This window comes from Balaenoptera acutorostrata, chromosome 3 (genome assembly GCF_949987535.1).
Source record: "Balaenoptera acutorostrata chromosome 3, mBalAcu1.1, whole genome shotgun sequence".
Lineage (NCBI taxonomy): Eukaryota > Metazoa > Chordata > Mammalia > Artiodactyla > Balaenopteridae > Balaenoptera > Balaenoptera acutorostrata.
This window is the reverse complement of record NC_080066.1, coordinates 88,883,305-88,906,999: the sequence shown is the minus strand read 5'-3', so window position 1 is coordinate 88,906,999 and position 23,695 is coordinate 88,883,305. Positions and strand designations below refer to the sequence as shown.

The 23,695-nt window shown below is 36.2% G+C and overlaps 1 protein-coding gene and 1 long non-coding RNA gene across 3 annotated transcripts in view; one reads left to right on the top strand and one right to left on the bottom strand.

Moving 5' to 3' along the window:
* Nucleotides 1-11,001: 11,001 nt before the first annotated feature.
* Nucleotides 11,002-23,695, bottom strand: part of LOC103000497 (uncharacterized) — a 137,590-nt gene continuing 124,896 nt past the window's right edge. The window contains exon 8 of the long non-coding RNA XR_450011.3: nucleotides 11,002-14,985. This is a non-coding gene — a long non-coding RNA (uncharacterized LOC103000497). The remainder of the gene's footprint in view (nucleotides 14,986-23,695) is intronic.
* Nucleotides 14,009-22,901, top strand: CTXN2 (cortexin 2). 2 transcript variants are annotated; one of them, XM_007170447.2, is made up of 3 exons: nucleotides 14,009-14,075; nucleotides 14,443-14,557; nucleotides 22,599-22,901. In XM_007170447.2, exon 3 carries the CDS (start codon nucleotides 22,656-22,658, stop codon nucleotides 22,899-22,901), a length of 246 nt encoding a protein of 81 aa, XP_007170509.1. In that variant the 5' UTR covers nucleotides 14,009-14,075; nucleotides 14,443-14,557; nucleotides 22,599-22,655. The 2 variants fall into 2 exon arrangements, with proteins under 2 accessions (XP_007170509.1, XP_007170510.1); XM_007170448.2 differs by lacking the exons at nucleotides 14,009-14,075; nucleotides 14,443-14,557 and adding an exon at nucleotides 21,892-21,973.

Genomic DNA, 23,695 nt, shown 5'->3' with positions numbered 1-23,695 from the left:
GTTCAAAGACTTTACCAAATCTTTCTTTTCATAAAGAGGCAAACATGTATGATTTACATGTTTTGCAGAATATCATGCACACATTAGCAGTAAAGCTGTATTAGAAACTAACACTCAGGTAATACATAATTTCTTCACTTTCCCCCATTCTTTGACATTTCAATGTGTAGGTTTTTTCCCTGGACTAAAAAATGCCATAAAACATCCAATACTATGCCAGAAGAGTTGAGCTACTTCATCAAACACACACACATAAGAATCAGGACAATTTTAATCATGATGAGTACAACTGGTAAAATACTGCTGTTTAGGGTGCTACTGACATTGTTTCATAAACACAACACAGGCTATTACAGATGCTGCATGAATTGTTTCTCTTCAGTCAGTCCCCTAAGATTTAGCATTCGGAGTACAGAAAAGGCATTGGATTTTGACACAAAAAACCTGGGTTAGAACCCCAGCTCTGACACTTTTTGCCTGTAACTCCTTGGGCAAATCACATAACTTCTCAATCTTTCCATAATAAATAAGGATAATAATACCTACTTAGCAAGATTAAGATGAGGATTAAAAGCAAACACTTTATGTAGGGCAGAGTGCTATATGAATATAAAGTAGTATTACAATTCCCTTTCTCCAGGCTGAGCAGGGTTTTAGTCAAAGAGAAGTCAGGTGATATTCATAGAACTGAATTGTAGGTACTTTGAAAACATTCATCACTCTGTTATTCTTTGGCTATTGTTGAATTTAAGATAAAAACTTAACCCTGCAGTCTCTAATATAGTACATTCTTGCAAAATCCTTCAGTAGATTCAATTTAATATTTTTAGGAGGTCTTTATGCTTAAAATAAAGTAGTAGGCACATGAGGAATACAAAAATGAGTACAGCCTATTCTGTTGGGAGAGAACATTTATAAAAAGCACTATTTGAGTGCTGTAATAGAGATAAATGTGAAGTATAATTAAAAATTTATTTAGAAAAAGAGGAAACTGGCTTGCATGCTGTAATGTGCTAATTAAAATATTTCATTAAAATATTTATCTTGATTACTGAGCTTTCTGGCAGCCCTTAAATGGTGTGCCTAAGACAAACACCTCCCTCACTGTACTTTAGCCCTAGTCTTGATAAATGCATAAAGAGCAGAGGTTAATTTCTATAGGGGGAGCCGTGAGAACTTCATAGAAGAGCTGAATCTCAAAAGATGGAGAGAATTGGGGCAGCTTCTGAAGAGAAAATGATTAATACCTACTATTCTGTCTGAGTGCTCTGTAGATTGATCTCGCCTCCCTCGCTTGCTATTAATATTGTACTTACCTTAAACCTGAAAAAAATAAAAAAATAAAAAATTTACTAATATCCTATCACTACAATCCATTTCTATATTTTCCTTCCTTCCTTATTTACTTTTTTTTAGTCCATATACACATACTGAAAAATCCTCGAGTTAATGCTTTAGCTTTTATCTTCTCACAATTCCTACTGCAAAATCCTTCCTTTGCAATTGCACAAAATGTATTACTGATACAACCTCACATAGTTTTCTCTCTTACAAATTGAAATGTGTGTGTTTACAGGTGTTTGTAATAGAGTAGCAGAAGGAAGGCGGAAAAGAGAGAGAGAGAACCATTATACATATCTGGAAACTTAACCCTAAAATTCCAAAATATTTTCAAATAATACTTTAATATGTGTATCATTTAGGAATTGTGTTCACCTGCTAGTAACAGAGCCTAGAAATAACAGTGTCTTAAACAAGATAGAACTTATTACCCTTTTAAGTAAAAACAGTGCAGAGGGAGGCATTCCAGAGCAGATACAGTAGCTCCACAATGACCATGAACTCAGGTTTCTTCTATCTTAACCTTTCACCATCCTAGTGTGTGGCTAACATTCTTAAGGTCACCCTATGTTCCAAGATGGCTACAGGAGATCTAGGCATCTTGTCGCATTGGAGGCCAGAAGCAGTTCAGAAAAGAAGAATTCTATCCAGAAATCTCACCCAACACTTCAACTCACGGGTTAGAACTTGGTCACACGACACACCCAGCTGTAAGGGAGGGGGGCAAATAATGTTTCAGCTGGGCTCACTGCCTAGGGTTCTGCTACCAAAGAAGAGAATAGAGTAGCAACTAGCATCCTTTTAATTGGCCTTAAAGAACTGAAGGCAAAGACCAATAATATGAAGTCAAAGAAAAAGTATACTATGATTTTTAAGTCAGTTTACTTGGCTTTACAAAATGAAATGGCTGGATTTGAAGCCACTGTTTCCAAACTTTAGAGAATTGAAACTTAGAAAGGAATTTATAACTTTAAAAAATATAACAGGTTATACTGAAATCCATATATAGTTTACTTTTTCACCATAGAATTCTATGGTGAAAAAGTGGATGTTGGCTATTGTCACTGGAAAGAACAGGTTTATTCTGACAATTAACTACTTATTGTCTCTCTCTTCCTTTCTCTCCCTTTCTCTCTCTCTTCTTCTCCCTCCTTCTGTTACTCTGCTTAACTTAGGAGTCTATTTTTTAGCATTCACCATTCTAAAATTACATACTGAAGAAAGTTCTCTACTAGCCAAGAGAAGTTTAGAATTAAGCAATTATCTGAATAATCCAGGCAGAAATTCCACTTTCACCTCAATTATTCAAATAATTCAGATAATACCAAGAGTTTTGCTTGAATTCCTTAGATAATTGTTTCATTTTTCCACTTTACAATGCTAGGGTCATTGCCCATTACCAGATTTACTATTGATTTTTGTAAGCAATATTGGGACAGTTTTTTTCTTTGGAGACTAAAGACTGCTGTAATTCTGGTTACTTACTTGAGTCTCAATTTTTCTTCACGTTCTAATTTCTTAACTTAAATCACCCTGCCTTTTCCTCAATCTCACCCCAGTAACTCCATTAAAAGGAAGATCAGAAGAGCAAATTTCCAACAGCTCTGCCCTACCTCCCTTCCTATAGGCATAGTTACTCCCTCCTCTTGAGTAATTCCATGAATTAGGCTTCATCTGCCCAAAGCCATGGATATCGTATGGTAATATTTTTAACTATTCCAAATTTGGTATCCTAACTCAAAGAGTATTAATGAAAATGGTTACTTTATAGCAAATATTGTTTTTAACTTAAATAATTGCCCCTTTTAGCAATATCATTCTCAATTTTCAATGACAACATTTAGAAGGGAAAATACATTTCTTGGAGTGTTGAATAATAAAGTTCAATCCACACACTGTTCTGCATATTTGAATATAATCCTATAAATGGTGATGATAGACTTAATAACTAACATAATCCAATTCCTTTTTTTTTTTTTAAACTGTATTTCACCAGAACACCATTTTAAATTTATTTATTTATTTATTTATTTTTGGCTGTGTTGGGTCTTCGTTTCTGTGCGAGGGCTTTCTCTAGTTGCAGCAAACGGGGGCACTCCTCATCGCGGTGCGCGGGCCTCTCACTATCGTGGCCTCTCTTGTTGCGGAGCACAGGCTCCAGACGCGCAGGCTCAGTAGTTGTGGCTCACGGGCTCAGTTGCTCCGCGGCATGTGGGATCTTCCCAGAACAGGGCTCGAACCCGTGTCCCCTGCATTAGCAGGCAGATTCTCAACCACTGCACCACCAGGGAAGCCCCAATTCCTCTTTTTATTTGATAATAGAAATTTATTTTAGATGACTGTGAATACTGCCAAAAGTCCACATTTCCTAGCCTCACTTGCCACTGTGCATGGTCACGTGACTATGTTCTGGCCATTAAGGTATGAGCAGAAATGTTGTGAGGACTGAGTAGGAGGTTCCTTAGAAGGAACTGACTTAACTGGAAGAATGGCCTTTTTGTCCTCTCTTGCTTCCTTCTGCTGCTGGCTTGGAATGGAGAAATGATGTCTGCAGCAATAGCAAATGTGATGGACCACGAAGTGACCTTATGACTGAAAGCTAAGTACTGAGGATGGCAGAACAGGAAAATAGAATTAGGGTCTCTGATGACATCATGAAGCCACAGTAACAACGCTCACATTCCTACCTCAAACTTGTTTCCAATAGGAGGAAAATTTCTATCCCGATTAATTTGCTACTATTTGGAGTCTTTCTATTATGCACAGTTGAACTTAATCCTGATGGTCATAATTTTTTATTGTAATAACCAATTTGCTTGAATAGTTTCCTCTACAGTGTGGTCACACAAATACTGCTTTAAATTTATTTTCTCTGAGGACATCATTCACGTTTGTTTTTATTTGTTCCTTTCCTGTATGCTGTAGAACACTACAAGTTTCCTGCCTGATATCCAGTCTCCCTTTTTTTCTTACTGACAGAATCACAATTTTGTCTAGTAGCAATATGCCCAGCTAAAATACTGGGAGTGGCCATAGGACACAACTCTATCTAAGAAGTTGTAAGGATAAATACACTTGGATTCTAGAAGGATCTTTCCTAATAAGTTCTTTGCCCTCCTTGTTTCCTGTGAGGCTAGAGGGTGAAGTATCCCTCTGAAACCATGAGGTAACAGGTTTGAGGACAAGAGCCACAAGCTAAGGATGACAAATCAGAAAAATGGGAGTCTGGAACACCGATGACCTCACAGAGCCATTGTGTAAGCCCTAGACTGCCTATATCCAAACTCCTTGTTTGGGGAGAGAAAGAACCTCCATTGCCTTTAGGCATTGCATTAGATTTCTGTTACCTCAGTTTCATGAAACTGAACAGAATCCAAAAATTCTACCCTTTTGCAACCCTTTAAAACAAGGGTTACACCATTCCTGATGGCTGCGTATGAGCCTACTTTGTTGGAAACAATATTTTTTCAGTAGTATACAAACGTGATATATTTTTTTCATGGTGTATTGTAGAATGGTAGGCTGAAGTGATTTCATGTCATTATATTTCAATTCACAAACTGTTTAAACATGCTAAAAATATATACGTATATACGCACAACTATAAACATATAGATGTATATAAACAAAGTTGACTAGGTATATTTTCATGATTTTCATTTCTTGCTTTATTCGGTAGTCAATCAGGGAAAGAATTAAAGCTTTTGATCCAGCCGTAGATATTTCATGTAGGAGCTAATGCACAAAGACAGAGGTTTACACAATAATTAGTAGGATTGATGGAGCAAAGGTCTAGGAGCTATTGCTAGGGTTTGAAAAATTAGGAAGGGCAGGAATCATGGGAACCATCACCAGTTATCTTTGTTTCATGTGGCAGCAGATAAGTTTCAGAACTTCCTTATGCCCAGAAGCTGCTGGCATAACGTCTCATCTACCATTTGCTGATGCGTACAAGGTTGCTTCTGCTGAGATTGGTGGTTTCTCCTCTCCCTCCCCTTAAATTTTATACCAGTGCCTCTCATTAGTAGAATTTAGGTTGGAATACTGCTGGCAACAGAGTCTGAGAAATGTCTCATACAAGGGAGAGATTAGAAGCGTGAGGATGGGGCTTCCCTGGTGGTGCAGTGGTTGAGAATCTGCCTGCCAATGCAGGGGACACGGGTTCGAGCCCTGGTCTGGGAAGATCCCACATGCCGCGGAACAACTGGGCCTGTGAGCCACAACTACTGAGCCTGCGCGTCTGGAGCCTGTGCTCCGCAACAAGAGAGGCCACGATAGTGAGAGGCCCGCGTACCGCGATGAAGAGTGGCCCCCGCTCGCCGCAACTAGAGAAAGCCCTCGCACAGAAATTAAGACCCAACACAGCAAAAATAAATAAATAAATAAAATTAAGAAGTGTTGTAAGAAAGGTTTAATTAAAAAAAAAAAAAGAAGCGTGAGGATGATGCTGAGTATCAGTGAGTAATATTTGGTACAGTGTCTAAGCCATTCGGTATATATTCTGAGGTATCCCAAAACAAAGGAGAGAATAACTATATTTATTTGTTCATCCATCCATTCATTGTGTCTGTTAGACGTAGGAATCCCTGCATCTCTAAATAAGGTTAAATATGTAAAAACATTTGTAACTTATGTTATTCTTTTGAGTCCATTAACAAATCTCAATTGTGAATTTCCCAAAGTATCCCTCAGATTATGCATGGTATTTCTGTCTGACAGTCCCAAAGTCATCAAGGAAATATAGGCTTGCATAAGTGTCCATTTACTTCAACCTTGATTTCTGCATCTGGACTCCTAGTATTTCTGGAAACTAGTGCCAAAAACATTTCTGAAAAATCAGATCTTACTCTTCCCAACTGTTCATTGCTTTGAGCATCATCTAAAGTCTTGGGGCAGTCATAGAAGAATTACTGTGGGGACTTCCCTGGTGGCGCAGTGGTTAAGAATCCGCTTGCCAATGCAGGGCACACGAGTTCGAGCCCTGGTCCGGGAAGAGTCCACATGCCGCGGAGCAACTAAGCCCGTGCGCTCTAGAGCCCGCGTGCCACAGCTACTGAAGCCCGAGCGCCTAGAGCCCGTGTGCCGCAGAAAAAGAAGCCACCGCAATGAGAAGCCCGCGCACTGAAACGAAGAGTAGCCCCCGCACAGCAACGAAGACCCAACGCAGCCAAAAATAAATAAAGACTTGACCTTTAAAAAAAAAAATCTTTCCCTGCTCTCCAGTGCATTTTCAATAAAGTTGCTTAACTTCAAAAAAAAAAAAAAAAGAATTACTGTGTATATAGAATACTATGTAAAAAATATTGAAATTAATCAGCCCTCAAAATATCAGGTTTATACTTTGTCCTTAAAATCTTCATAGTTTCAAGTACTGTTTTATACAATAGCCACTAGCTTCAACTTACTTTATACCAACTTTTATGTAGTATTGAGATAAGGTCCCTTTGTAGGCCTTGCCAATCTCACTAAATATTCATCTTAGCTTTGCTTATGCGAGGTGTGAGCTCAGTTTAGCTGGTTTAGTTTTAGAAATCTGATATCAAGTATACAAGTGTTTCTTCTTTAACAATGCATGCATTTCTGAAAACAAAAACAAAAACTCATGTCCTCCAAACCATTCCCTAAAAATATCTGGCAACTTAAGAAAATGAATAGACAAACTCAGACTGGGATAAAATCTTTGCAAAACATGTATCTGATAAAGGCCATATTTCCAAACTATACAAAGGACTCTTGAAACTCAATGATAAGAAAACAAGCCCCCCAATTAAAAAGTGGGAAACCATCTGAACAGACACCTCATCAAAGAAGATATACAGATGAAAAATCAGCATGAGATATTCAACATCTTTTGCCATGAGAGAATCGAAAATGAAAATGGCGGTTAGATACCACTGCATACCTATTAAAATGGCTAAAATCTGAAACACTGACAACACCAAATGCTGATGAGGAATGTGAAGCAACAGGAACTCTAATTTATTGCTGGTGGTAATACAAAATGGTACAGCTACTTTGAAAGTCAGCATGGTAGCTTCTTACAAAGACACATATACCCTTACCATACAATCCAGCAAGCACACTCTTATTTATTTACCAAAATGAGTTGAAAACTTATGTTCATACAAAAACCTGCATGTGATGTTTATAACATCTTTATTTTTAATTCCCCCAAATTCAAAGCAACTAAGATGTCCTTCAATAGGGGAATGGCTAAACAAACTATGGTATATCCATGCAATGGAATATTATTAAGTGATAAAAAGAAATGAGCTATCAAGCTATGAAACATCATTGAGGAAACTTAAATGCTTACTGTTAAATGAAAAAAAGCCAGTCTGAAAAAGGTAAGAGTCTGTATGACTCCATACATACATTCTGGAAAAGGCAAATAATAGAGACAATGGCTTCCAGGGGTTAACGTGGTGGGTTAGGGGGAAGGGGAGGAATGAGTAAGTGGAGCACAAGGAATACTTAGAGAAGTGAAACTATACTATAATGCTGGATACATGACATGCATTTGGCAAAACATATAGAACTGTAAAACACAAAGAGTTAACCCTAATGTAAACTATGGACCTTAGTTAGTAATAATATATCAATATTGGTTCATCAATTGTAACAAATGTACCACACTAATGCAAGATGTTAATAATAGATGAAACTGTTGGGTAAGGGGGAAAGAGATACATGGGAACTTTCTGTACTTTCTTTTTTTTTTTACTTATGATATGTCAGGTGATTTTTTTAAATTTATTTTTTTATTGGAGTATAGTTGCTTTACAATGCTGTGTTTGTTTCTGCTGTAAAGCAAAGTAATCAGTTATATATATACATATATCCACTATTTTTTAGATTTCCTTCCCATTTAGGTCACCACAGAGCACTGAGTAGAGTTCTCTGTGCTATACAGTAGGTTCTCATTAGTTATCTATTTTATATATAGTATATATATGTCAATCCCAATCTCCTAATTCCTCCCCCCCTCCCCCCTTGGTAACCATAAGTTTGTTTTCTAATATGTGACTGTATTTCTGCTTTGCAAATAAGTTCATCTGAACAATTTTTCTAGATCCCACATATAAGCAATATTATATGATATTTGTCTTTCTCTTTCTGACTTACTTCACTCTGTATGACAATCTCGAAGTCCATCCGTCTCGCTGCAAATGGCATTATTTCATTCCTTTTTATGGCTGAGTAATATACCATTGTATATATGTACCACATCTTCTTTATCCATTCCTTTGTTGATGGACATTCAGGTTGCTTCCATGTCTTGGCTATTGTAAATAGTGCTGCAGTGAACATCGGGGTACATGCATCCTTTCGAATTATGGTTTTCTCTGGATCTATGCCCAGGGGTGGGATTGCTGGGTCATATGGTAGCTCTATTTTTAGTTTTTTAAGGAACCTCCATACTGTTCTCCATAGTGGCTGTACCAATTTACATTCCCACCAATGGTGAAGGAAAGTTACCAGACTTCCTGTACTTTCTGCTTGATTTTTATATAATCCTAAAACTATCTAAAACATAAAGTTCATTCAATTTAAAAAACAACTGGCAATATTTAGGGAAAAAAATCATGTTGGGGAAAAACCAATGTAAAACCTATGAAACTTCACAAAAACACTACAAAAACATTTATAAACCTAATGAAAATACTAGCACAGTTGAAAATACAAGTTAAAATATACATTACAATATATCTAGAACTCCACAAAAAATTTTTTAATTAAGAGAGAATGATGAAAAAGTGTAAGGAAAGGGTGAATTATGAAAACAAGGGCAAATGCACAAAGATCAGGAACAATTACTCAATATGCATTTTCAAGACAGAGCATGTGGCCAAATTGAGCCAAGAGGAAGAAGGAAGAGTGAACGAGCAGTGTGTATAGGACTGCTTTCCTCCACAACTTGCTGCATTCAGCTTTGTTAGTGGACTTAGAGTTAAACTGCTTTTATTTGGTAGTCAAGACACTAATGTATTGGGGAAAATCGTGTATAAACCAACCGATTTTCACATTCTTTTGACATCCCCATTCTTTTGTCAATTACATGTAACTGATTCATATTACAGAAACATACACTGTAGCAGAATAAACTGATTCTATTTCTCTGTTTCTTTAACCCAGCAAAATAACTTATGCCAATTAAATATTATACTGTGGTTATGGCTCACACATTCATGGAGATTGTGCCCAAGGTACCCTATCATACTCATTATAAACAGTAACTATAGAAAGGACTTGAAGTACAGTCTAAATGAAAGGCTTATGGGCAGTAAAATTAAAATCAATTAAATGAAACTTCATTTAAATAGTTCACTCTGAACTGACACATTTAGTGCAGTTTTCTTTACAGAAAAGTTTACCAGCAAAACATAACATCTCATTTTCAATGGGACTCATCAAATAGACTTGCATTAGATCATTATCTACACTGAAGTGTCATATGCTCAATTCACTTATGAGTCCACTTACTTAGATAATTTCTTCACTGTTGACAAAAATCCCACCGTCATTTTGTAATCAAATTTAATCATCTTATTACAGTACTCTCTAATCCTATTTCAGCATATTCAGCATTGGCTACTCTCTAGAGATGGTAAAATGACCTAGAGGAAGAACTCCGAGGAAAGAAAATAGAAAACTAATAGGGTGGTTTTAAAAATACAGGACTTTAAGACAGTCAACACTTAGTTGTGAAACTGAGAATGAGACCATGGACCATTCATTTATAGCAGAAATTTTTAAAGCATTCCTTGGATTACTCTGGGATTACAAAAATGGATTTCCAAGTGGCCATGAACGCTCTGAATTGTGAGTGAAATTATCTGCGTGTGTATATTTTTAGGGAGAGGGCGTATATTTCCTATTGAAATTTCAAAATCATTCTTAATCCTCCAAAAAGATTAAAACCACTTATGTAGAAAATAAGGCATAAGTACCTAAAAATTCCAAAACAGGAATGTATTTTTAGAAAGCAAACAGGTGACTTTTGGACATAGCTAATTATCTAATACCACGTAAAGCTAAATAAGCATTGGATTAATTTTTTAATGTTTATAACAAAAGTAATTCACATTTGTCTTTAATATATTTTTTAAGTTGTGCATTTGAAAGTTGTAATATCCAATATTTGAGTAAATAACAATATTTTTCAAATAGAAAAGCAGAGCTACTCTGAAACATTTTCGCTCAGAAAGAATAAACAAACTTAAGTCAGACAAGATGTAGATTTCCATGAAAAGCTGGAGGTAACATGTTGGCCTAATAAGTTCAAGAGAGGATCCCACTATAGAAAACTTGAGAGCAAGAAGTCAGCTGGAATCAAGGTGAGTAGAATTCATAGCAAGCAAAATTTTCCTCTGAAAAGAATCCTGAGCTGACTTGTTGGAGGAAATTCTTGCTTTCGGTTCCTTTGTGACACCCTCATACTATAGTATATTCATTAGAATGGGGATGTCATGTTCTTTAAATTTCTATAGTTACCACATCTTCTAACAAGGTAGATAATTAATACTTCTGCCCGCTGACATAAGAAAAAGTCCTAGTCATACAAGGGACACTATTTAGTGTATAGAAGGAGAAACAGGGAAACGATGTGTTTTGAAATAAAGTTGATCTGTAGTTATATAAAGTGAAATTTTCTTCTACTAACTTAACATTTATTTTTTAGTCATAATAAATTAGATTTTTATCTTTATAGCTAACTAATCATTTCTTCTATACTTAATATCTTGTTAAAAACAAATTTGTAAAACAACCATATATATTCACCCAGTAGTCAACATTTTTTTGCCAAAAAGTAGAGAAAATATTTACTTATTTACTTATTTTTTAATTTATTTACTCCATTTCTGATTCCATGAGGACATTTATATGAGGACACACATTAAAACAGATAATTAAAAGAAAATAATATACCAATACCTGAGCAAACAAAATTGCAGTATTCAAGGCAATAAAGAAAGAACACACATACAGAGGCCTGAAGATCTTACACAGTTACTAATTTTTAGCTATTAATTTGACCCTGACGTCCCTGGTAACTAAAAGAAAAGGCACATGTGATCAGCTACAGGATATATACTGTATATAAGAAGAGAACACACCACCTACCTTGGGATGATTTAAGTGAAGAGGAGGGGTGTGAGAGTTCAATTCATGAAACTGGTATTGAGAGAAATGTTTTTGGAGGGATGTCATATTAGGAATAGTAAAGGATGTGTTGGGCAAGTCTTTAGTAACAATCGCATACCAGACATAGAGCAGGCTGTGTAAGCTAAGGATTGCTTTATATAAAATACTTGCATATAAGCTGTAAGTGTAAAGTCAATGCATAGTAAAGGCAATTAATTTGGGAGGAGGTCTAACCAATGCCACCCATATATTTACCTTTCTAATAATTTGGATTCCTCTGAAAATAAATCATAGACAATCCAGAAGTACAGGTTAACCATATGTGCTTTAGGAAAGTGTTCATATATATCATATCTTTCAACAATTTGTAATTAAAAGTTGGGCAGCAGACATTGGCAATGACCTGAAATACACCTGTATTTTAAATACACCTGGGTTTTTCTATTTTGCTATTCTTCATCACTTCTTTGGCAATGGAGAATAAAACATACATTATTAATCTCTGTGCTTCTATAGAACTTTGTAGAATCTGCCATGTTGTTTTGCAAAATACCTCATCAAGGGCAGAGACCAAATCTCATTCATCTTTGTATCCCAGCATATAGCAAAGGAAGTGGAACATAATTGATGTTTAATCCATTACACTTTCCTGAATGAACCACTTTGCAGACTTTCCAGAACATCACCACTGTTCATATAGCTTGAAAAAGGTCAAGGTCATGCACCAGCTAACACCAAGGAACCTAATTTATAGTCAAAACTTTCCTTTGGCATCAACTCAAAAGCATTAACTGAAAGCACTGTACAACTGATGTAGGTATGGATTTTTTTAAAAATCAGAAAATCATCCAGAGGATGATTTCTTCAAAATCTAAGTATAAATGTATTATGTCAATGATATGACAGATCAGATTTCATTCAAAAGGTCTGTGAAACAATGGTCCTCTTCCACTTTCTAAACTGGGTGAGAATTAGATCTATAATGTCTAAATTTTTAAAATCAGTATCATGAGCATTTACTACAGAACCATATTTAAAGTCATAAAATGACAAGTTTAAGTCTTCAATCATGATAACAAATTCTTGGAGTGGGGCCCATATACCAGTAGTAGAATCACGTAACTTGTTTCTGCTTTCTTAAGCTTGGCTTGCAAAGAGAATGGGTGATTGCAGATCATAGTATGGAAATATAGAGTGAAGCAAACTGTAGCATGTGTCTAGACAATGTCAAAGTCAATCAAATGATAAATTCATAAACAGTTTGTTAATACTGTGCAAATAAAATGGTTAATCTCTGAACTTATTTGAATAGCATATCCTTGCAACAGTCTAGAAACATACAGAGAATAATAGATGAAAGATAATGACCTCCTTTTGCATACTCTGTGGGTGACTGCATGGCCAGAACACAGTATCTCTAGAACCTTGTTATTTTAAGTTTAGTCCTGAGACCAGCAACCTCTGGAATCACCTGGGATGTTGTTAGAAATTCAGAATCTAAGACCCAATCTCACACTTACTGAATGAGAACCTGCATTTTAACAAGATCCCCAGGGGATTCACATTCAATTTCAAGAAGCACTGCTCTAGTATATAGTACCAAAAATGGATGTGGCCCTTAGCAAGCTTAAAAAAAAGAGTCAATAAAACCATGGCAATGAACATGTTCCCAGAAGAAGACACTTCTTCCACTCTCTTCCTTGGTGGGCCTATATTATAGGGTGTTTAATAGTTTTAAATGAAAAAGAGTAAGTTTTTTTGAGTATAGTCTTGTATGAACTCACAGTCATACATCGTGCATTTTTTGTAAGACCATGAAATTTCCTAATTTAGTAAATACGCTAAATGAACATAAAGTTTGTCTTCACTTTATTATTGAACTATAGCACACTTTTACTTGTTTTCAGCATTTTTTTACATGAATAATGACCTAATTCTGCATCTACACTTTTCCCAATCTCTGAATAGTTAATAATTCATAAAGTAATGATTAAGTTTTAAAGGAATCTACAAGTGTTTGCAACTTGTAGGTTCTGGATATAGTATCCAAAGATGAATAGAACCGGAACCTTACAACTGAGTTTGTTTGCCTGTCTTTGTTTTGTTTTGTTTTGCTTTCAATGTGGTTTAGGTTTGGTTTCTAAATATTCAACACCGTTCAGAAAACGTGTCTCACAACTTCCTGTGGGCTTTATCGGAGGGTTCCTCGCTTGCTGTCTTGCAGCTCGTCTGTGGGAGCTAGGTCATACTACGCAACGTTTCAGCACTACGGACAGCGCCTAGGCACCTACTCCTAAGAAGAGGAGGGGATGCTGTTGGGTTTGCATAGGCAAGGCGAAGGGTAGGGAAAAATAACTCCAAATGACGCATGCGGTCCCCAGTTAAACCAATACACCCGTCACCCACGTCTTTCCTTTATAGGATGAGAAGAAAGACGTAGGAATTTATTGCCTACTCCTCGACTGAGACTGCAGTCACCGAGCACAACAAAATGCCCGCGGCACAGCTACTGATGCAGACAGAAGAGGAAAACAAGTATTTTAACAATACATTAATTAACACCTCCACTGCCTTAGAAAGACAAACAGGTGATGAACTCCGATTGCTAACCTGCAAGTGTGATATGAGTGAAAATGAGCCTTTTTAAATTTTTTTGCAGAGCTGAAGACTATGGAGCCTGTTGCTGCCGTGGCCGGTTCCCTAACCCCTCTCACTTCCCACCGCTTCTCTCTCTCACAGACACACACGGTCAGACGCCCTCACATACGCACACGCGCGCGCAAATATTTACACACTGCCACATGGAAGAGATCCGTGCACATTTTCCTGCAAATATACTCGCGCGCGCACACGTACTTCGCGGGCGCCCACGTCTTCTGTCCCTCACTGACAGATACAGACATTTACACACGTAGGCCGGTAAAGCGCTAACCGCGGTACTGTGACTCCACGCAGGTTCCCCAGGACACGTCTTTTACACTGTTACCGAACCGATCAGCGAACACAGACAAACCTGCCAACACTTAAATCTACTCGCTGGATTTCAACTCCATGGCAACAAGCATGGACGGTGAGACGCCTCTCCCTGCGGAGTAACTTTCTCCCCCTACCCTTCGCATTAACCGACAGGATTCTAGTGCAGGTCCAGATGAAAAGCATGTCTCCTTTTCTTGTATTTCTGAAGCTGGGGAGCAGGAAAGGAGGTGGGGAGGGAGGAGAGGGGGAAGGAGTGTGTAGGTCTGCTGAGTTCAAATTCTAAAGAAGAAAGAGCCCTCATGTTTCTGCTGATGCTGCTGACAAAAGGAAAGAAAAAAAAAAAAGTGGATGTGCTGTGTGCTTGCTGATGTTTCTTCCATAATGTTTGGTAGGTGGTTTCTATGCTTCTTAAGTTTAATATGTCCAAAGAGAACTGGAGACAAACAAGGCAGAATGATAATGACAGTCCAGGTTTCTCTAGTGAGACATTTTGAGAATTTTCAAACCAGGTTTCCAGTGCTTCTGGGAAAAAAAAAAAAAGGAATGTCAGAGTCCTTGAGGAGCCATTCAAAGATTCTCTTAAGAGGGAAATTCTCTAAAGGTTGAAATCTGAAAGGTTGGGGGGAGGTTGATTTTGGCATATCTCAAGGTTTTGGATTCCTGGGGAGGCCTGAAATTTATGCACTTCATCATGATGAAGACATCTGGGTTTGTTATTTAAGGTTTTCCTTTGATTCCAACATATTCCATTCCAAATTACTAACTAGCTCTGTGCAGATGTGGCCTCAATAATGCTTCTTTTTCCTCTTTTAATGGGATTTAATAATCGATATTTGAAGGGGTGTGTATATGGGAGAATTCATTATTTTTTAAGCTTGGGTTTTCCTATATGTCTCATTTCATTAAATTATGAATGTTCATATTATTAGCATTAGAGATTATTATATCTAATGACCAGTATCATAATAGTTTTCATCTAGAACACCATATTCCACTATAATAGTTATTTTAGATATATTGTTTGGAATATTATTAACAGATGAATAAACAGGAGAAAAAAACCTGTTATTAAAATAAAATACAGGAATTTTTTTTAATAGGCACATACTTTTCAATGTTGGTTTCTGCAGTTACACATTGTTGCATGATTAAATGACTATATGTTTCTGAAAAGTAAATTTTTATATATCCAATCAATAAACTTATTTCACAGAAAAAAAAATCGCATATAACATTCATGTATATGAAAGTCTATAAATCAGGTGTAAAAATACTGTTATCTTTGCTTGACTACTTACAATAGTATGATTTGTATGACTGGTCATAGAAAGACTGTTCTTGCTTATTTATTGGTTACTAACTACAAAGCAGCTCAGTGAGATTTGGGCCTATTGGCATCTACAGGTATACCCTTGGCCCAATCCTATGACTCATCAGAACTTAGAAATCCCAGTTCCTGACTTAGAAATCCCAGTTCCTGACAATTGCCATGAAGGAAATAATGTGCTTTCAACTCATTTTCTCATTTCTAGAATACCTAAACATTGATTCCAGTTAACACGGCTTGAGGTAATATTTTATCATTTGCAGTAGTACTACAGAAATATACTTAAATACTTCAATCATAAAACACACATAGACACTGATATTTAAACTGTACAATGTTGATAATTTTACCCATTTTTTGTGGCAGAGCATATTAAAGATAACTTTTACCACATAATTTTACACTCTACTCTTATTTTGAAAATTCATTTCTTTATTCTCAAATTTTTTTTCTCATAAGGGTTTATTTAGTTTTGTAACTTCATGGTCTAAATTCTCCCATATTTCTTTCATTTTCTATTTCCCTATAAACAGGATATTAAGATGATATTTTCCCTTTGAGGTAGGCATTAAAATGTTTGTTTTGGGACTTCCCTGGTGGCGCAGTTGTTGAGGGTCTGCCTGCCAGTGCAGGGGACACGGGTTCAAGCCCTGGTCTGGGAGGATCCCACGTGCCGCGTAGCAACTAGGCCCGTGAGCCACAACTACTGAGCCTGCGCGTCTGGAGCCTGTGCTCCCAACAAGAGAGGCCGCGATAGTGAGAGGCCCGCGCACCGCGATGAAGAGTGGCCCCCGCTTGCTGCAACTAGAGAAAGCCCTCGCACAGAAACGAAGACCCAACACAGCCAAAAATAAATAAATCCAAAAAAAAAAAAAAGTATTAAGAAAAAAAAAAAAGTCTGTTTTGCAGAACCTGCTAATTTTTTTTTTTTTTTGCTTCTGTTCCAGAGATTAGAGAAAGTGAAAGAAATGTATCTTTTATCCACAGCTGTCGAGTAATTTTGGATACCTTATTAATTATGAAGAAATCAGTGTTGTATCTGAAGACCTCTATTGATTCTTAATATTTTGTTATTACTCTTATATTATGCTCTATATTAATTGAAAGGTGCAAAGCTCAGCACACTTAAGCAGTATATTCTCAAAAACATTAGACTCGGTGTTGAAATGAGACAAGTCGTTCATTTAATAGAGCAAGCAAAATGGAAAGTTTGGGCAAATATTTGAAAAATTTAGGCCTGAAATACTGGTATTTTAACCACTACATATATGGCTTAAATTCCCAAGGGTATCTATTTTCTGAACATGTTGTTAGGCAATTGCTTAGCTTTTTACTTATTTGCTTGTGTGGACACAATGCCTGCAGCAATAGCCAGACTTTTTTTTTTCATCATTTGAGTACTACCCTTTCAGGTGTTCTCCTTGGCTTGTATTTTGTTTTCACCTTTGGTGTAAGGTAGAATTTTAAGATGAATATAAAAGTCTAAGTTCTTCCTTTTAAGATATTAATAAAACATCTGTTCACATGAACTTCCAGGTCAAGTGTCCCCCATCTAAGTTTGGTGTATCGCCCTCCCTCCCACTTAAATATGGGACTTGAGAAGTGTTTCTATTAAAATTTTTTTAAATTAAATTTTATGTTCAGGTTTCAATCCAGAATTCCAGTCATCAGAATTGTCTTGAATCTTGATTCTGTGAGCTAACTTATAGTTTTCAGACCTGACTTGTGTCAAATTTAATAATCATCACTTCAATGTCTTCAACCTAGTTACTGTTCAAAAACACTGAAGAGGATGTAGATAGAGTTAGACCTTTGTGATACTACATTAGAGAGCTGTCTCTATGATTACAGAGCCCAATTTTTATTAGGATACTTCAGTGAACTATGACTCTACATAAAAATAATATTATCCAGGCATATCTCACCATCTTCCCCAAAAAAGATATCATGGGAGACTGTTAAATGCATTGCTGTGCTATTTGCATCAACTAAACCATGTCGATGTTATTTCCCTGATATTCCATGTTAGTAGTAAACTTTCCAAAAAAGAAGTGAATTTGGCATTACTTCTTATTAACCTCATCTTAACTTTTAGTGACTTCTTAAGTGCTAACAAATTAGCATTTAAATTAATGTTAATTAATTAATATAATTAATTATGGATTTGTAACAAAGATTAATTCCAATTTACCAATATATAATTTTCACAATTTCCCATTGCTCTTTCTGAAAATTGAGACTTTGTCTGTCCAAGGCCATACTTCTGGCAGCACTCTCATGGTCAGGTATTTCTCAAAGGTTTTTGCTCATCAAGTTATAAATCATCTTATCCTGGGAGTTTTAACTCATCTAATGCAGCTAAACGTTATTCTACTACTTTCTTGTCTCCTTTTATTGTTTGATTTTGGGGTCATTTCTAAAGAGCATTCTACATGGGTTAAAAAGACAGAAGTAGATTAAGTACTTCTGCCTTTTCTTTGTCAACTGATACCATTAAACCATCTTGTACAAGTAGGGAGTTTAACGTGTTATTGGTCAATTTCTTTACCTGAACATATTGTGTATGAAATCTTCTCATCTCAAAGCCTTTGCAATGACTGTTTCCTCAAACTTCAATGCTCTTCCTCCAGATATTTTCATGGCTCCCTTCTTGACATCATTCAGACTTCAAGTCAAATGTCATCTCCCTAGGGAAGCCTTTGCTGATTTCTTTAATTAAAGAAGTGCCCTTTATTCATTATCATTTTCTTTCCTCTTAACTTGCTTGCTTTCTTTCGTAGCATTTATGACTACCTGATATATAATAGATAGATAGATAGATAGACAATTTTAAAAATAATTGAGTCTGTCTCCTCCTCCATTCATTATGGCAGGCGCACATTGTTCTGTAGTTCATCATTATAATCCAGGACCAAAAACAGTGCTGACATGGAGCAGATATTCAATATATATACTGGATGAATGAATAACTAAAATGTAATTGCTATAATCATTATTATATAATACCTTAACCTCATTCAGCTCCCAGTTTTTGTCCTGCATTTCATTTATATTGGTACCAACAATAGATAGCCAAAGAGGGCTTATAAACTAGCCACGAGACAACCATTTATCTGTTCTTCCAAGACAGTATAAAAAATGGTGACTTTATTCATTTACTAACAGTGGCTCCATATATCCATTCATGGTTTGTACTTCTACCCAATTGCAAAAGCTCTTGAAGTATCTTAGCTAAGTATCTTTGAAGCATCTTACCCTTCTTAGCGAAGGGTAACCAGAGCAGCCAAGTAATAAAGAAGGCAAAGTCAGGGGAAGAAGGGATAATTATACCAGAAGTCTTAAGCTAACAAAGGCATTCTGATTGAATACAAAATTTAACTATCTACTTCCTGGTAGTAAACGCCAAAATAATATGATGGCTACATACCTTTCCATAGATAATAAAAGGGAACTAACAAGGCTGATAGAAAAGATCTACTTTCCCTACCTTTGAATATTACAAATCATGTGAGTCTTTCTGGGAATGCTATATTAATCAATTATTTTAAAAAACCAAAAATATTGAACTCTGAATGAGCTGCTGAATTTTAATGTGTATCTTCAAAGCTGATATTTTTTAAATCAAAGTTTTCTTGTTCATTTCATTTTAAATATGTTTTCTGAATTTTAAAAATTAGATTTTTTAAAACCAGAACTTTATTCATCAAAAATTATATATTTCAATAAATTTAGTTTAATTCAATTCAAATATTTATTAAATACCTACAACATGCCAGAAACTGTGGTAACTGCTTGAGGAGTAGTTATTTTTCCATTAAAATAAGTAATTCAATTCACAGATTGCCTAAGACTCTAGGAACAAAACATTATGCTGTGTTTTAACGTATGACAGACATACAACATATGTCTGCCACACGTTAGACAAATAGTAATATAAAATTTAAGGGATTTTGTATCCCTAAGTAGGAAAATACCTTGTTTTAATTTAATAGTGAAAAATGAGTTGCGTGTTTTGTTGCTACAGCTAGAAAATGTCTCTTTTGGTTTGTTTGGTCAGTTGGTGGGTTTTTAAAAGAATAACAGAGTCTAGTGGATTAATCACAAGCTAAGAGCCAACTGACTTAAGTCTTCTAATGATCAGTTATGACCCTGTGTACATGTCTACTTCATGATTTTAAAAAACATGTAAATAAATTTAGCTAATATCATAACTATACTCAGTTTAGGCTATTTCTGCATGGTGGCAAAATGAACTAGCTGAAAAATGCACAGATCATTAAAACTGCCCAGATGTTTTAATTATAGTGATACCAATTGTTGCAGGTTAGGTTCCTCAGAAACCAGACTCTGAGACAGAGAGTAGTGTGCAGGATGTTTACTGAGTAGTGCCCTTGGGCTCAACACCTGTGGAAGAGTGGGGAGTTAAGCAGGAGTGGGCAGAATTTGAACTGTGATGAAAGAACAGCCTTGATTTTTGGTTTCCCCATGATGAACGCTAGAGCTAGAATGGTTCTTTTTTTTTTTTTTTTTTTTTACGTATTTATTTATTTATTTATTTATTTATTTTTAACATCTTTATTGGAGTATAATTTCTTTACAATGGTGTGTTAGTTTCTGCTTTATTACAAAGTGAATCAGCTATACATATACATATATTCCCATATCTCCTCCCTCTTGCATCTCCCTCCCTAGAATGGTTCTTCAGAGTTCAAGATGGCCAGGCCTTTTTATTTTCACATTAATCAGTCATTGAAAACTGTCTGCTGTTGGAAGCGAAGTAACCTTGGGTTAACCTTGGGTTACAGAGAGGCAGCTCTCTGCTATTGAGGCAATCCAAGGAAGGAGCTAGCAGCTGAAGATTATCTGCTGGTAGCCCTCCCACGTGCTGGGCAACAAGTCCTTCACTGAAGGGAGTTCGTTTACTGTGTCCACCAGTAAACCAGGCTTATTGCCTCTTCTTACCTACATGTCCCAGGAAATAGTCAAATGGTATAGCCTAGCAAGGTCATGGCCCTTGTGAAAAAAAAATATTCAACAAGTTACTTGGCTGAATCAGTCAAATAGTTGATCCAGCATCTCCATGTAGAAATATCCTTCTTTTCAGTTTGTCCACCCATTAAAAAAATGAACCAGAGGGTGTATGAATCTCAACAAAAGACCTTTAAATGAAAAAGCAATAAAACTAAAGATTTGGTCAGAAAAAAAAAGTTCTAATTAAGTCCCAAGGTCATTAGATATTCAGTCCAATCTCCCCTACTTTCTACAGGATAAATTGTACAACAAGAGCTCAATCTTCAGAAAAATCACTCTGAAACACTTAAGTGATCTGACATTTTTAAAACTTAAAATATATTCAGTATACCATACTTATTAGGGTAGAAAAATGATTTGGTGTAAAGAAATTCAACAAATGGGGTTGAAACAACATTTTTTCCTTCTATTAAACAAAAAAGTCAAATAACCAGCATATCCCACAATGTACTGAATATTTCTAACACTTAAGGTTTGAAGACAGAGCTCTTTTGTAATCCAAACCAGTATGAAATAAATATTGTTTGATATTAACTCAAGTATAAGTTGGTGAACAATTTTGAAAGCTACAAGGCTTGTTCTTATTAATCACTCCCTTTCTCCACTCCTTACCTCCCATTCCTTGTTCTGTCTCAGTTGTTTTCTGAAAATTGAACCCCAAAGAACCTGAAGGGTCAGTCATTTTAATAAACACAGTTCTTAAAAGTATCAAAAGAAGCAACAACAAAGACAAAAACACCAGCAGTCTATTATTCTCAGTTATTGGATGACAAGCTTTTTGGTGACAGTCCTCTCAAGAAGGGCAGCTGTGGGTTAGTAACCATTTAATTAACTAATCTTGATTTTTCATTAGTTAATTTAATTAACTTTAAGACAGCAAGTGGAAAAATCTATTTTGCTTCAATTCAACACACACTTTTTGAACACTTTTGCTGTAGTTTTAGACTCTCAATATAGTAGGAGCTTAGAGATAGTGGGAATCTGGTTGGCAAGGGGTCTGGGGAGCTTGACTTGCAGCTGAATTTCACAGAAAACATGCTGTTTAACTTGGATTTTATGTCTATTTAGGGTGTGAGAGCCAATGGAGATGGTGGTGAGATGGTTAATGGTCCACAACTACCGCAGCTTGTTACTTGCAAGCTACTATGTTGGGTACTGCTCTTTCTAACATAATTTTAAAAACACAATTTCTCTTTTTAAGAAATTAGCATTTAGTGTATGAAGTGGTAGTGGAAAAGAAAATACAAGAACATAAGTCTAAAAGCTAAGGAGGGGAGTGAAAAAGAAAGAAGATATTACACCTATTTAAAAGGATCAGAACCTATCAGACAAAATGGCATTGGAGATAGACCTTAAAACACGGACTTTAGAGAGCTTGACCAGCTTACACCCTATAATTATTGATAGTTTTATTGATACATACAAAAATGAAATGAAAATTAGATGACAACTTGGGTCAAAGAAGCAATGACTTAACCATCTCACAATGAATCAAATGCTTTTAGGGTTAATTATTTGACTATTCCCCTTCATACTTGATTTTATATTTAGTGTGCATAGGTATAGTTTTGTGTGTCCACAAAGGCAATTCTTTAATTACTATAATAGAAGTAGCATCTCCAATACTAATTTGATCCTGATCCATATCTGATAATGTTTTCATACATCTTTTGTGAGTTAAGTCAAGAGAGTTTGAAAACTGCCAGATTTTACAAAACAATTACCTACCTAATACCATGTATGGATAAAACTAAACTGAGTCCAATTTTGTATCTAGGCCAAGAGGTGACTCCAGCAGGAATTCTGAAGAGCCAAAATGATGTGACAGTGAATAATGAGTAGTACCTACTGTGGCAACTCTTCAGCTAAGATGAGTGTCAGTGAAGTGTCAGCTTTCTCGTTGACTCTGGAGCAAAAAACTGGCTTCGCTTTTGTTGGGATTTTGTGTATCTTCTTGGGACTTCTTATCATCAGATGCTTCAAAATCCTGTTAGACCCATATAGTAGCATGCCTTCCTCTACATGGGAAGGTGAAGTTGAAGAGTTTGATAAAGGGACATTTGAATATGCACTTGCCTGAGTGTTCCAGCTTTATAGTTTTTAGGGTTATACCACTGGGGCACATGATGGACACAACTGTAATTTCCTTCAGCGTGCTGGAGGAAGATCATTTCATTCACTGAATTCAATAAACGTGTATGGTTAATTTATCCACCATGCTGTGTAAGTGATAAACCATTGTTGGGGTTCCTCACTTTCCTCTGTCCTCACATTGAGGTTTCTAATGAATAGAGCATAAGGATAATTCCAGCCACATATAATGTCTTTATTCTTCCTGCATCTGCCCCTATGCAACACCCAGACACTCTCTCCATATTCCTGACTCTGGCCCCCTTGCTCTAGAGAATTAGGTGTCAAAGATAAGGACCCCTCAGTCCAAAGAATAAATAGAATATGATTTTCCTAATAATAGCCATAGGTCCACAATGTGCACACAAACCCTACAAGCAACCATAGGCCATAAAGTTCCCCAAATGTCACAATTTGACCCTTCTATTTCTTCTCCTTCTAGGATCTCTTGCAATAAAATCCCCTAGCTTGGGATCATACTGATACCCCCTCCTCTTCTCCTTTTATAAATAGCATTAAAAAGGGAATTTTCATCATGACCTGGTGGAAACAAGAAACAAGAAGTCCAGTCTCCACTTTGCCACCAATAGAGCTATCAACCTTGGCCAAGTCATCTTATCTCTGTAGACTTCATTGAGGACGCTAACCAGAGGATTTTTAACAGCCCTTTTAATTCTAGTTCCCTATGAGCTCTACAAATATACCTGGAAACCCAGGGATCTGAGATGAATGAGGATTTTTAAG